This window comes from Chelmon rostratus, chromosome 14 (assembly GCF_017976325.1).
Source record: "Chelmon rostratus isolate fCheRos1 chromosome 14, fCheRos1.pri, whole genome shotgun sequence".
Taxonomy (NCBI): Eukaryota; Metazoa; Chordata; class Actinopteri; order Chaetodontiformes; family Chaetodontidae; genus Chelmon; species Chelmon rostratus.
This window is the reverse complement of record NC_055671.1, coordinates 20,368,386-20,383,619: the sequence shown is the minus strand read 5'-3', so window position 1 is coordinate 20,383,619 and position 15,234 is coordinate 20,368,386. Positions and strand designations below refer to the sequence as shown.

The window sequence follows — 15,234 nt, the reverse complement described above, 5'->3', positions numbered from 1 at the left end:
CGTACCACACAGAAGGTTTCTATTATTGCTTGTGTGACTAAACATTTATCTCACCTGATTTCTCCACTGATATCAGCTGTGAAGGACACGATGATAGAGAAACTGTCTCTAGTAGTTCAGAGTGGAGGGCAGCACAGGTCAGCTGTGGAACATAAATGATAGTGTGCTGAGTTTTCTCTTCAGCATTACTTCTGTTGATGCATCAATAATTTTACATTTTTTAAGAATTTGTGTTCCACTACTTTTACTTTCAAGTACACTTTAGTACTACGACTCATTTATTTTTACTGTAGTACATTTTCACATGTAATGGTGTATTTTTCCATTGTGGAGTCATTATTGTACCAGTGTCTGTGTTACTGCAGTGTGTATGTCATTCATGATTAATTCCCTTCCTCTCTCTCGTCTTGTCTCTACATATTGTAGCTCAGATGGAAAACTATACGAACAATAGTCTCACTCTTCAACTCGAGGGGTTAAGGATCACCAAGACTAACAAGTACCCCATCTTTTTATCCCTGCTCCTGGTCTACGTGTTCATCTTCATTGCCAACGTGGGCATTGTGCTCTTGATATGGAGCGACAGGAGCCTCTACCAGCCGATGTATCTCCTCTTCTGTAGTCTGTCGATTAACGATGTTGTAGGAAACTCTCTACTGGTTCCAAGGGTGCTCGCAGACATCCTGGTACCTCCCTCTGAGCGCCTCATTCACTACTATGAGTGCGTGATTCAAGCTTTCACTGTGCACATGTATGGCACCAACGCACACACGGTGCTCATGACTATGGCCTTTGACAGATATGTGGCCATCTGCAATCCTCTGCGCTACTCAACCATAATGAATGACAAGATGGTGATCAAGCTGACAGCGTCTGCCTGGGGAGCGGCCTTTGTTCTGGTTGGAATTCTGCTCGGTCTGACCGTGCGGCTGAACCGATGCAGGTCTGTGATCATGAATCCTTACTGTGATAACCCCTCACTGTTTAAACTCTCCTGTGAGAGTGTGTTCATCAATAATGTCTATGGCCTCACTTTCACTGTGGTCCTGCTCTCATCCTCTATCGGCAGTATAATCCTCACATATTCTAAAATCACAGCTGCCTGTCTGACAAGCAAGAGCAACTCTTTGAACCGTAAAGCCTTGAAGACCTGCAGCACTCACCTGTGCTTGTATCTGATTATGTTAATCAGTGGGTTTGTCCCGATTGCCCTCCATCGCTTCCCCCAGTATGCAGAGTACAGGAAGATTTCAGCTATTCTCTTTAAAGTTGTTCCTGGCAGCCTCAACCCTGTTATCTACGGGCTGCAGTCCCAAGAAATAAATAGGTGTTTGTCAAATATATTCCATCTTAGAAAAGTTAAGCCGAGAATTTGATTTGTAAATCCGAAAGGGCTTTTCCCCCCAACCTGTCATTTAAAAATACCTGAATAAATCAGGCGTTTGCTGTTATTTCCTTCTGTTGTGTACAATAAAGAGTGACCGAGTGGACTCAAGGAGGATTTTTTTGCAATTCAGAAAGTGAGAACATGATCATAAGTTTATCTTCAAGAAGTGATTGTGGTAGCATTTTTCTTGCTGGGATCTCTCCTGTAATGTGTAAAAAATAAGAATTTGAATTTTAAATTTAAATTTAAATTGATGAAATGTACTAAATGTACTGTAATAATTATAATATAATAATTAATAAAAAATTAATTGAACCAAACTGACCCAGATGGAGTGAATAAAGCATTACTCATATATTTACATCATGTTCAAAATTTTGCTTGATGGTGAAGGTCACAGGAAGCACACTGTGTCTGATGCTGATGCTGACAGAGACAAGGCAAATGTACTTAATTGAAGAGTCTGAAATCAGATATAACTCCCTCATATTGTAATCTTGTTTTAGTTTTTGATCATTTCACTTGGCTTCAGGAGATACAAGACCTCCACTGTTTTAACAACACAATGATGTGCACCATTGTCCAGAAACATAAGATAAGATGAGATAAGTTAAGAGATAATCTTCTAATCTTAATAAAATAATCACAGGCGAGTTCTCAGTATAGCTTTCTTCATCGATCATGCCATTATTTGCTCCGCCCATCCAGAGAGAAGGCAAACAACTAATTCCTATTCGGCACTGACTGCTGAGTGGAATCATAGGAACATTGTGTTCAGTATCTCAAATCAATCTCTGGTAGCAGTTCTCTTTATTCCCAATCAAACACATTGAACTGGTCTTCTTCAGACACTGTAATACATGCCCACTGGAGGTTCCCAGTCATTTCCTGCACGACTGCAACATTACAAGGTGTGGGCGTTCAGCCTCCATCCTGCGAGCGTGTGATCATTGTAGCTCACCTGTCCCCAGTACCTAATTTGATTCAGATTCCTTCACGACATGAAACACGACACAGTTCATATCAAATGTACTTGTGTCAGGTCTGTCGACTCTCTCGTTTCTTCCCGCCAATGTCCTGTATAAAATGGTTGGTTGTAACATGGATGGGAGGCATAATCGCCTATTTGATGTGTTTGCTACATTCCCCTCCAGTACAGCAGGTGGCAGTAGAACATTAGCTGGCAGTGATGAGGAGTCGTTCAGTCAAACAGCACCTGCCAATAAAACACGACAAAGAAGAAGATGAATTCACATGAGAGGGATGAAGTACCTGGCAAAAATGCACAACTGAGGTTCAAAGTCAAATAAACCTGAAGTATACTAAAGTGATTCAATTAATTTACAAAATTAAAAAATTAAAACTATTACAGCGTCCCAGACCTGCTAGCATGGCTGTCGGTTCTTTGTAGAAAACTTTTCTGAAGGCATTAAAAATTGAAAATTTTAATCAGGACAACAATTTTGTGTGTAATTATGTTAAAGAATCACAGACATGGTTGTGCAGTTTGTGGTCATTTCTTTAACATAGGAATGCATTTATTTTAATTGTAAATTAAAGTTGTAACTCTGACCAACAGGTGGCGTCCAACTTGGACTCAAAGAATTACAGGTCTGGTCCTCACATCTCTCTCTCGCACACACACACACACACACACACACACACACACACACACATGCAATTAAAGTAAAATAAGAGCTTTAATGAGGAGGTCAAATATCTGAAACTGATGGTTGTAACCTAGGCAACAAAGACAATTATGTTTCTTGTGTTTTCTTTTTAGATGCTTGTTTATAGCCACACAGGTGACTAAAAATAGGTCCCTTTGGTATTCTTTTACCATCCAGTGTACAATTTATATTTTTAATGAAAGCAATCTGATGCAACTTTGTTTAATTAATGTTGTTTGATCTCACTATAATCTCCATTATAATCAGAGAGAAGGTTGGTTGCTCTTGAAAAGGCACAATGTGAACCTAACATGAGGTTCTGTCTTTATCCGACAAAACCTGACGGAGCAGCGCAAAGCCTGATTCACATACATTCAACAGGTAAGATGATTTTTAAATATTTTAGAAACCATTTTCAGGTATTTGCACTTAAAATAGCTCATATGAAGAAGTGGTGTTGTGTTCTGTGGGGGCTTATAAGGATTTTTATTTTACTGACTTTGCAGTTTGTGCTGTCATACTGAGCGTGTGCACAGATAAAGTCACATAAGCTTTTCATGTCTGTCGTGCAAATAATTCTGTGCTGTCTGTTGACAGCAAATTTGTCTACATCCAACGACCTGGTTATCTGTCTGTCTGCTGAAGGGAGATGGAGCTTTTGCTGTTTGATATTTCCCTTGAAAGCCCCAGAGGTCTGTGAATGTTTCAGCAATGTGTTGATTTTGTGGTGCACTTTTTCGCTTGTAAGCAAAAGAACAGTCAGTAATAATCTGAAATAGTAAATTTGTTACTCCATAAAAGGCTTGGTGTAATTATGATGTTAGAGTCACAAATTTATCACAAAATTATTCCATTTATTTTTTAGTTATTGTTTTCTGGTGATTGAATGCAATGACACATTATTTTAAAAACACCTAACTTTGAGAGAACACCTGCATCTATCTGAGTGCTCAGTTGTTTTTAACTTACTTAATTTGCATGAAGGCTCGATCTTAACTGCTCTTATCTACATTCATGTAGATAAGTCTGCATATCTAATGTGGTAGAAAGGTGAATCTGACTTGTAAATACATGATTCTGGATTGTAAATACATGATTCTGGGAAGGTCATTAATCAGAGGAAGCAGCATGCAGGCATGATTGTGGTGCTGGAGCTTAAAATCTATGTGAATGAAATGAATGAAAGAAACATTTAGAGAGACAAAAAGCCAAAGATCTACTTATGTGTGCGGTCTATTAGACTCAGGAATAAGGAAGAATCTGGTTGCATGTGTGCATGTATATACAGAGTTAATAATAACAATAAATTTTTTTTTTATAGCACCTTTCATACAGGAATTGCAGCTCAAAGTGCTTTACAGCAAAGAAATCGCATGCACCAAGTGAGTGCTTCATATAGAAAATATATAGCAGGGATGAAGAAAAAGTATATAAAATAAGATGGAGAATAAAACCCACTTGATAATGTAAACAGTAAAAGTAAGAATAAGGTTATAGTAATAGTAATAAAATGTAGGTAAAAATAAATGACTTACAATGCATAAAATCAAGTAGAATTATTGTTTTAGTTTTGTTTTAAGAAGGAAAAAAATTGTCAGCCTGTCCTTACACAGTGTTTTTAGTTGTTGCTTTTACTTGCTTGTTTGCTTCACCTTGGGAACATGATTTAAGTATGGCAAAATAACATCAAATTTAGTTTGTTTTGTCAGTCTTATTTTTTCTGATTTTGAGCTTTCTTGAGAATATATAATTCAGAAAGGCAAAGCTCTTGCAGCTGAAATCTGCTGATTAAGTTAGCTTCATTCCTGTGGTGGTGGACAAAGTATTTACATCTTTTACTTCAGTAAAAGTAGCAATATCACACTCTAAAAACACTAATAAGTCCTACCTTCAGTATAAAGGTATTTGCAATGAAAAGTAAAAACTGGTCATGAGGCAGCAGAAAGGCCCTTCTTACTGTGAGCAGTATACTGCTAATTTCCAACATATTAAAATAACCATCAGGAGACTGGGGTGCAGAATGATTTTTCTAGTGCATTTTTAATGATGCACTTAACTTTTTATGTTTTTGTTAATTGACCTGTGTTTTTATATTTAGCTACAGTTACAGTATATACACAGTCTATATTCACATCTATATGAATAATATAAATGATCACGCTAAGGTAAATATTCCAGTATGTAGAGTACATGTTCCAGTGTGAAATCTATCAACCACATGTTGAACTACTCACTGCTCCTCTCACCTCACTCGCTTTCCAGATTCATACCTGCCCTTGACGACCAATCACAGATCCAGCTCCGTTAACGGCACCTGGGAGCCTCACGGCGTCACTTTCTTTATCATCCAGGGCCTCGCTAACCTCAGTGACAAGAAGATTATCCTTTTTGTCATCCTGCTGCTCGGTTACATCATCATCCTGGGAGGAAACAGCATGATCATCTTTGTGGTACAAAAAACAAAACTATCTATCTAGATATGACAAATTCATCGGTACTAACTCATTCTGACAAAGATGGAATTATCAGCATCGTTATCGCTGCCACTGTTTTTCTCATGCAGGCCGTGACTGATCCCAGACTCACCTCTCCCATGTATTTCTTCCTCTACAACCTCTCCTTGGTGGACATGGTCTACACCACCACCACCATACCCAAAATGCTGTCCGGCTTCCTGACAGACATGAATACCATTTCCGTCCCAGGCTGCTTCCTCCAGATGCATTTCTTCATTCAGCTAGGTGTTACTGGCTATGCCATCCTGACTGTCATGGCGTACGACCGCTACGTGGCCATCTGCGACCCCCTTCGCTACACTGCGATCATGACCAGATCCATTAAGCTGCTCCTGATCGTGGGAGCCTGGGGCTTCGCCACCTTCTGCACCCTGCCAGCCACCTCCATGACCTGGAAGCGACCTTACTGCGGGCCGAATGTGGTGAGGAATGGCTGGTGCGACCTGTCCTCTGTAAGGCGGCTCGTGTGTGCTGATACAACCGTGGATAACATTGTGTCCGTTTCCTTCGCCATACTGGCGTTACTGACCACAGGTGTCCTCATCCTCACATCCTATGTCCTGATTGGACTTTCCATGTTGAAGATGGGTGTCGCTCAGAGGCTGAAGGCCTTTGGGACGTGTGCCGCTCATCTGACTGTGGTGTCCATCTCATACGGCTCAGCCTCTTTTGTATACATCTCCTACCGGGTGGGAAACTTTTCAGCAGAGGTATGAAAGTAATCACCTAGCTTTGATATTTGGCTTCACCTTTGTTTTACTACATGTCCTACATGTCCACCAAAAATGACATTTAAGGTCCTGTATTCAGCACCATGTACACAAGACTAGCTAGAAGTTTGAATGTTCATTCTTGATCGTTCGTGATGTGGGTTAAAGCTTCAGAAATACATTTAAACTAGTCTTGTGTTGAGAATATCTTTGCGATGCTAGCAGTATGGCGTTGTAGATGGAAATTTTAGTCTGTTGGTCTGTCAGCAACCTTGGTCCAGACTGAATATGTCTGCAACTATTAGATGGATTGCCATGAAATTTGGTTCAGATATCCAGGGTGCCCAGTTGATCTAACTTTGGCAATTCCCTGACTTCTCCACTAGGGCTACCATGAAGCTGAGATATATAGTTTTGAGTGTAAAGTTTCACCAACTATTGGATGGATTGCCATGAAACTTAGTTCAGACATTCACGTTCCCTTCAGGATTAATAACTTAAGTGATCTTCTGATTTTCCTCTTGCGCCGTCATCAGGTCCGCATTTTTATTTTTCTAATACTTGTGCAAATTAATTAGTATTAGCATCCAAGAATGCTAAATTAAAAATGGTGAACATGGTAAACAGCATGCTAGCATGGCAAACAGCATGTTAGCATGCTTATAATAACATTAAGCTCAGAGCACGACTTTGCATAAGTTCAGCTCCACAGTGCTGCTAGCATGGCTGCAAACACTGTCAAAAGACTACTAATCTAAAACCTTACTGATGCCACCTGCATAGCTGCATTGTTCATTCCTCCCCACAGGATGACTGCCTTAAGACAGAGTAAAAAACAACAATGATTTTTCTCTTCTTAGAGCAGTGGACTCCATTGTTCTTGAGATATCTCTTTCCAATGAGAGAGGAAATTTCACATGAATCTGACCTTGGTCTAGGTAACTAAATTATTGATGGAGGGAAAATTTTGTCAAATGGTCACAGGGTCACCAAAAATGTTAAGACTCAAGTAGATTCATAGTTCATTGGGGACCAAGTGCTGGTAGAAATGTGTCCATTTTCCTTTAAAACACCTTGTCAACCAAAATGTTGAAAGGTCATTGCCTAAATACTTGGAATTGTGTTATCTGTTTTTCAGTGAACCTTGTGTCTTCAATAAAGCATTTTATTCATGTTGTTTTAGGAGCGTATCATCGTGTCCGTGCTGTTCTCTGCTCTGACTCCTTTCCTGAACCCGATCATCTACAGTCTGAGGAACAAGGAGCTGCGAGAGTCCATTAGAAGGACTCTGAACAGGTTCAGGCCTGCTGCTGTGACTGCCATGAAGGACGTCAACACCTAACTGGAAAAGAAAACCAGATACTCTGCTAACTGGACACCCACAAACTGGACAGGGAAAGGCAACTGGACATCCATCCTCATGTCCATTTGCAATTGGAAAAAAGTCATGCACAAAAACGTATTTAGAAATTGTATGAATCGTTCATGTTTGCTGTCTATACACAAAACTTCCTTTGTCAAAATTCACATTCAGATGTCACATTAAACTGGTTAATGATGCTATGAATTAGACATATTTATCAACAGTTCTATATCATTGGAGATCTGTTTGTTTTTGAAAAGTGTGTGAATATGCTGTATCCTGTGTGCATCTTCTTCTTCTGCTTGTGCCAAATTGTCCTATTAGCATTCAGCTTGTGCGGCACCTTCAACAACATTAGGAGCTCCAGGTGCACAGCTGCAGCCTATTACAGGCTCAATCAGGTGTCTGGTCCCCTGTGTTCCCCCATCACAGAGGCCTGCATGGAGTCCACAGACCCCTCAACTTTAATCTCTGGGACTGTGTTTATTGTAAGTGCAGTTTTGAGTTATTTGTATTAAACTCAAGTCTTTCCATTTAATGCCACTTTATAGTTCCCCTCCACTACATTTCTTTGACAGATGTAGTTACCTGTTACATTTCATATTCATATTTTACATGAACAAAACATATCGTAAACTAATAAAATACAGTGCCTTGTTGAAATTCAACTCTGTGGCTTCCAACCTTTTTGTCCTGCGACCTCTGATATAAAATAAATGTGTAGTTGTGTCTCCTTCTCATGTTTCAGATGTTTCAGTTCCATCAAAGAGGCTCAAAGAGGCTCATTCAATATTTCACAAAGGACTAGAGAGGAGTCCAAAAACTTGTATATTGGAAAAATAAAATGAAAACTATTTGCACTGATACCTGTGGAGTTAGGTGAGAAAATGTGTTTTTGGATTGTACACTGATTGATTGATATTCAAGACTAAGAAAAAGTTGATAGTATGGAAATGAAGATTACACATTTAAAGATATTGTTCAATAATATAACATTATTAGAAATTTCCCATCTCTATATGAAGTGAGCACATTTTGTGTAAACTTTTCCTTGCCCCTTATTTTGAAGGAATAATGTAAAACACATTAAAACAGGCTTTTATTTAAGTGTCCAGCACAATGTTATACTTACAATTGATTACTGTGTTGAATACAATAACGGTTTTCCTACAACTGAGCAAGTTTAGTAAGTTGTAATGTATGTGAAATATCATCATGATGTGTCAATACATACATATGTTTCAACATCTGAAACGTGGCAAATATAAAAGTTTGGAACAAATATTTTTAACTCGCAGATTCACATAACCCTGCAAACATCTCCAACCAGCTGTTGCAAAATATGTTTCACATCACGAATAAAAATAAAGAGCTTTTCTGAGAAGGCATTCATACCTTAAACTCCCCTAAAATTGTTCATGTGGAGCAGACATGCACACAACTCAAGGTACTGCACTGATGAGACCTTTATTTTGGGGTGTGTGCATACTTATTCATGGACTTTTCACATCCATGACTTTATTCTTGAGAAACACACTGACAACCTTCTGTCTGAGCTCTTTACACTGCAGTCCGTAGATGATGGGGTTCAGAGCTGGAGGGATGACATGGAACAGGACGGACGCCACTTTCCCACTGTTTGCCCACTCAGGGCGTCGGTGCATGATCATGGGAGTGAAGGACGCAACCAACATGATCAGGTACACAGCCAGGTGGGTGGCGCAGGTCTGCAGTGCCCGACTGTTCAGTACCTTGTTTTTACTGCTCAGACACACGATGGCGACCCTCAGGTAAGTGAGCGTGATGCTGCCGAGAGAGGAGCCCAGGATGACCACGGCGCTGCCGAGGCCATAGATGTGGTTTATGAGAAGATTCTGGCAGGAGAGCTTGAACAAGGAGGCGTTGTCGCAGAATGGGTTGATTATAGCCCTCCTGCAGCGTGTCAGGCGGATGGTGAGACCCAGGAGGACAGCGACAAGGATGAAGGCCACCATCCAGGCCCCGACCGAGAGCTGCACCACCATGCGGTGGGTCATTATGGTGGCATATCGCAGAGGGTTGCAGATGGCCACATAGCGATCAAAAGCCATGATCATGAGCACTGCATGAGATGTGCCTGCATGAAAATGAGAAGCAAAGGCCTGGACAACGCAGTCTATGTAATGAATGTGCCGCTCTATGATTGGAGTGAAAACATCGCTGAGCAGGCGAGGGATGATGGCTGTGGCCCCAAAAACATCATTAATACTCATGTTGCAGAAGAGCAGATACATGGGCTCATGCAGGCTCCTCTCCATGGTGATCAGGACTACCAGGCCGATGTTAGACACCACGATCAAGATGTAGATGAGGAGGAGGAGGATAAAGGCCAGACTGGAGGACTGGGGGCTAACTTTTAACCCCTCGATGAATATAATGTCTGCATTGAAAGTTTCATTCTCCATTCTGCAGAGGGAGGATCCTGGAGAGAATCACAATAAACACTGCTGCCACAACCTGATCTGTCAGAGTTAATGTGTTGTTGTATGAATGTTATATGAATAATTTATATTCAGAACATGACGAAACAATAATCTGCTTCATCAGGACTGTGTTAGTGAAAGATGTTTAAGGCTTTCTCTGAATAGCAGCTGTCTTTTAAGAGTACATGTAACAAAATAAAGAAATTACAGTTGTAGGTCTTTGACTGTAAAACAAAAGCTTTACATCAGTGCACAAAGCTTGCATGTAAAATCAGAGTCATTAAATGAAACTACAGTTGTAGAAAACTGCCTCAGTTTTCACACTTTGGACATTACATTGCAAATATGCCTACATTTAAATCAAAGCCAAAATTAGGCAGAGAGAAGACATCAATGCTGCACCTGATGAAGTTCATTTAACCATTGAATCTGAAATGATTATTTGTCCTAGCTGTGAGTGTCTAAAATATCAAGTTTTACATGTGCCAAAAGAAATAATTTGGCTTTCTTTGGTTTTCTCTTAACCTCAGTGTGTTTCCTACCAGAGGATGATTGACTAGAAGTGACTTGATAATTGATGTTTGCAGCTCTGCCTCCTGACCAGAACCAGTTAGAATTGTCCTGTACGATCTCTGAACATTAACATGATTTTAGTTCATGTTGCTGTACTTTGAAAAACTTCCCACACCCCACTGTTTGGTTTTAGCAGTAAGCCTGGTAACATACAGTCTCTCAAGTCAAGAAACAGGTCACACATTAGTTCTTCAGCAGGAAGATTTCATTGTTTTCCAGCAATTAATTAAAAAAGCTGGAATCTTTGCCACGTAGCAGCTTATTCAATTTTAATTTACTGTCAGATTTCATCTCATTTTGTTAATCAGTGGTCGAATTTCGCTGTTTTCTGTCTTCACAAAACACACCAGACAAATGCAGCATTCGGTGAACACTGGAAGACATCATTGGTAGCTTTTTTTTTGTGTGTGTGTGTGTGTGTGTGTGTGTGTGTGGTTTACCTCTGTTGATGTGAACCTCCTCCAGCCAGACTGGAGGTGGACTAACATACATCTTTTATCTTTTATAAGCCGACTGAGCGGCCCCTGGTACTCCACACATTGTTGCGTTGCCTAGCAGTCACCAGGCAACCGTTGCTGTCAGCTTACATACCATGCATGTTGTAACTGCTTGTGTCAACTCACTGTGGTTTGGTGTTTTCTCTGGGAGCAATGAGGCTTTGGGGCTGACATTTTTAACCTGTGGGTTATGGGATTCTTTCTGTCATGGGATGGTAGCGGAGTATTTTTGAGGGGGTGGGATGGGACAGAAGGGAAATTCCACTCCTGCTTCACCCTTAATGAACTTCCATAGAACTGTCAGATGAATCTTCAGCTCTCCTCAGTGTTAAAGAGCTTCATAGCAAGTTTCACCTCACTGTTTAGCCTTCTATCATGGGGTTGTTTTCTGAGAAAAAGCTGTAAAAACCCACTGGACACGACCTGCTCAGCAGCAAACAGCAGATAGACACAGTTAGAGACTAGCTAGTGAACAAAGTGGAGCATTTATCAGATAAACAGTCAGATATTTCCAAAGACACAGCTAAAAGAGAGTGAATATTGGAGTTGGTACAGTCATCAGGTAGAAACAAACACGTCTCCGAATGAGTTATGTTGCACTGTCACTGCTGGATGTGGAAATAAAAAAACTGGTTTAAGGTTTTTACGTTAAACTCAATAGATTTTTTGAGTTTGCGAAGCTAAAACAAGAAATTAAGGGAGCGAAGGGTCGCCGGTTCGATTCCCCCCACCGGACTGGCAGAGAAATTTGGGTGTGGTGGAGTATCCCCTCCCCCCTCCATTAGCCAGCTGATGTGCCCTTGAGCAAGGCACTTAACCCCCCATATGTTCCCCGGGCGCCTGACGTGGCAGCCGACTGCTCCTGTGTGTTCACTGCATGTTGCATGTGCATGTGTGTGTTTACAGTGATGGGTGAAATGCAGAGAATAATTTCCCAGTTTGGGATCAATAAAGGGAATAAAATTAAAAATTAAGATTCAAGATGCAATTAAGATGCAACCTAATATTATACTGCAGATGAGAAGCCCTGGACAGATTTGTCATCCTGCCTCACATCGCTTTTCCCTCTGTGTGATACACCGCCATTGACCAACATTGCTGTTATATTAAGTACAGGGAAGACTTTTATCCTTTTTTTGGCAGGTACTCCTCTCACATTCATCCTTCTTCTCCTTCTTCGTTTTCGACTGATAGCCATTTGAGCGAATGACTCCTCATCAATAGATGTTACAGCTAATGTTCTACATGCTGCCACCTGCTTTACTGGAGGAGAATATAGCAAACACATAAAACAGGCTTTGCTTCCTGTCAAAGTTACAGCCAACCTTTTGACAGGATAGTCTTTGAATTGGAGTCCCATTAAGAGTCGTAATATTCATGCCAATGGGTCTGTTAATCATGTTTTTCAGTGAACCGCATGCATTTTGTTTTATTTGGGTTTAATTAATTCATGAACATGTGACGATTTTGTCATGTATAGTCGATAATCAGGTAATGGGCTGTGGCTAGGTGTGGCTAGGTTAGCATAAATTAAGCTTCAAGTGAGTTATGCATGGAGCCCTGCTAGCAACTGTTTCTGACCTGTAAAATGTATGAATGTATTCAAGGTGCACTGTGTGAAAAGATGTATTTGAGGTATTCATGCTGAATTCATGTACATGTACATGTATACTGTGAGATGCATCATTATATGTATACAGTTGTTATGAGTTAATGAAAAAGAAAGAAGACTTTGTATATAGAACTCAGTGGACATTTATGATGGCCTTGTGATGAGTAGTTGTTGGGCGAATGTGTGGAGGCTGTTTTTTTGCTGCGCTCTCCTGTCAGAACTTTATTCATCATCCACCTAATGTCTCATTTTGCTGCCATTCGTCCACATCTTCTTCCAAGTTGCTGTCTTCATCCAAGAAATATCTGCATTTTCACCCGCGCAGGATCACATCCATCACCTGGACCACCTTGTTGGACATTCACTGTGAAAGAGGGCGGTAGAACTCTCTTGAGTGCACTCATTTTAGTTTCCTTTTGTTTTATTTGTTTTATTTATTTTTGATTTTTGGCTATAATTGGACATTTCATTGCTTTCTTACTGGACTGGTTAGACTGGTGGTCTCGTAATACATTTATGCATCATCGACACATTTCTGCATTATTTTCACTGATTTCAACATGCTGCGGTTGACATTTGCACTGGGAGGTACTATGACCTTATGGCATCTAGTTACATGTCATCTGCATTATTTAGGGTGGATGCCTCATGTCTACTTTAGGAGCCAAACAATTAAGATACAGCCAATCTCCTCATCGAATCAAGATTAAAGGCCAAAGCCCTATTTCCCACTGTAATCTGAACATTCTTTAAAGTGACAGGTGTAATACTGTTGTCGTTGCACTAATAATTTAAAACTTCAATTGTCTGATAAATAAAGATGGCAAATGAGATTACAGTTAATAAGGCAGTTAAGTATTTGTCCGTATTCCACAGTCTTCTATTGGTGAGATCTTAATTTTAGGTTGTAGCTACAGGTTGTAAACATTAGGTAAGCCTTCACTCAAAACTGTAATGTTTCTGTCTGATTTATTTACTTATTTTACATAACCCTTTGTTGCAATCAGTGAAAAAATTGGCCCATTCTCTTGTGATTTAAAAATATTCAAACATATCCATACTATACCTAATACTTATGGCATAATGTTGTGTAATTATACTTAATCCAGTTACAGTGTGATTAGTAGTGGTTTAAGTGGTTTATCAGAAGGCACCTATGACAAAAAAAATTAAAAAATAAAAGATACAAAGCATATTAGCATGAACAGATGCAGCCCTCAGTCCCAAATGACTGAAAGAATCCAGCTTTCTGTCATCTTGTGCTTGTTTTACACAGGGGCCATTTTAATGCTTGCAGAACTCTTTACTGTGTGAACATATTAGTAAATTCTGTGAACCCCACCTACATGCTGTTTTGTGGGAGCATTCTTTTAGGGTTAGATTTTAGAATATATAAGAGGAGAGACTGAAGGCTCAGAGCATGTATTGCTGTCTGTCATGATATCAGAGTAAAGGGATTTTTCATCCTACACATAATGGGATTGAAGCTTGTTTCATTAACATATTTGATTTAGCATCGTCATTTCACCTCTGACACATTCATTTTGCTCCTTTTGAACACAGTCATCATTTTTTCTCTAACCGCTTTGATTTGCACTCCATATATAACAGCGTTCATGGAAGGAGGGACCACGTGGACTAAAATGGTTGCCAGCTTCCTTTTGTCTGATAAGTGAGGGAAACGATGGAAGATGATGTGGATGCCGCCTGACACAAACATGATGATGTACAAAGCCAGGTGGGTGGCGCAGGTCTGCAGCGCTCGGCTGTTCAGAGCCTTGTTTTTACTGCTTAAACACACCATGGCGATCCTCATGTAGGTAAGCATTATGCTGCACAGGGACACTAACAGCATCCCCATTGCACTGATCAATCCGTAGATGTGGTTGATAATAAGGTTTTCACAGGACAGCTTGAATAAGGAGGGGTTGTCGCAGAACGGGTTGAAGACGACCCGCCTGCAGCGGGACAGGCGCACGCTGAGGCCTACAGCGATGGCAACCAAGACAAAGGTCACTGCCCAGGCCGACACCGACAGCTTCACCACCATCCTCTTAGTCATGATGGTGGTATATCGAAGAGGGTTGCAGATGGCCACATATCGATCAACAGCCATGATCATGAGCACAGTGTGTGAGGTGGCTCCGTAAAGGTGAGAACAAAAGGCCTGAATGACACAGTCGATGTAATGGATGGACCGGTTAGTGCCCGGAACAAAAACGTCACTCAGCAAACGAGGAATGACAGTTGTGGCCCCCAAAACATCATTAATGCTCATGTTGCAGAAGAGCAGATACATGGGCTGGTGGAGGCTCTTCTCGGTGAAGATCAGGACTACGAGGCCGATGTTGGACACCATGATGAAGATGTAGATGAGGAGGAAAAGGATGAAGACAGGAATGGAGGACTCTGGGCTGACCTTTAATCCCTCCAGCTGTAGAACA

The 15,234-nt window shown here is 40.6% G+C and overlaps 3 protein-coding genes across 3 annotated transcripts; 2 read left to right on the top strand and 1 right to left on the bottom strand.

The window, feature by feature from the left end:
* Window positions 1–428: 428 nt before the first annotated feature.
* On the top strand, window positions 429–1,376 carry LOC121617645 (olfactory receptor 52D1-like). Its single transcript, XM_041952845.1, has one exon. The coding sequence runs from the start codon at window positions 432–434 to the stop codon at window positions 1,374–1,376; it is 945 nt and encodes a 314-aa protein (XP_041808779.1). The 5' UTR covers window positions 429–431.
* Window positions 1,377–4,987: 3,611 nt separating this feature from the next.
* Window positions 4,988–15,162, top strand: or6at1 (odorant receptor, family 6, subfamily AT, member 1). The gene is made up of 5 exons (XM_041952844.1): window positions 4,988–5,015; window positions 5,320–5,507; window positions 5,621–6,283; window positions 7,467–7,579; window positions 15,102–15,162. Exons 1-5 carry the CDS (start codon window positions 4,988–4,990, stop codon window positions 15,160–15,162), a joined length of 1,053 nt encoding a protein of 350 aa, XP_041808778.1.
* LOC121616953 (olfactory receptor 52N2-like) lies at window positions 9,140–10,090 on the bottom strand. The gene has a single exon (XM_041951867.1). It carries the CDS (start codon window positions 10,088–10,090, stop codon window positions 9,140–9,142), a length of 951 nt encoding a protein of 316 aa, XP_041807801.1.
* Window positions 15,163–15,234: the final 72 nt, after the last annotated feature.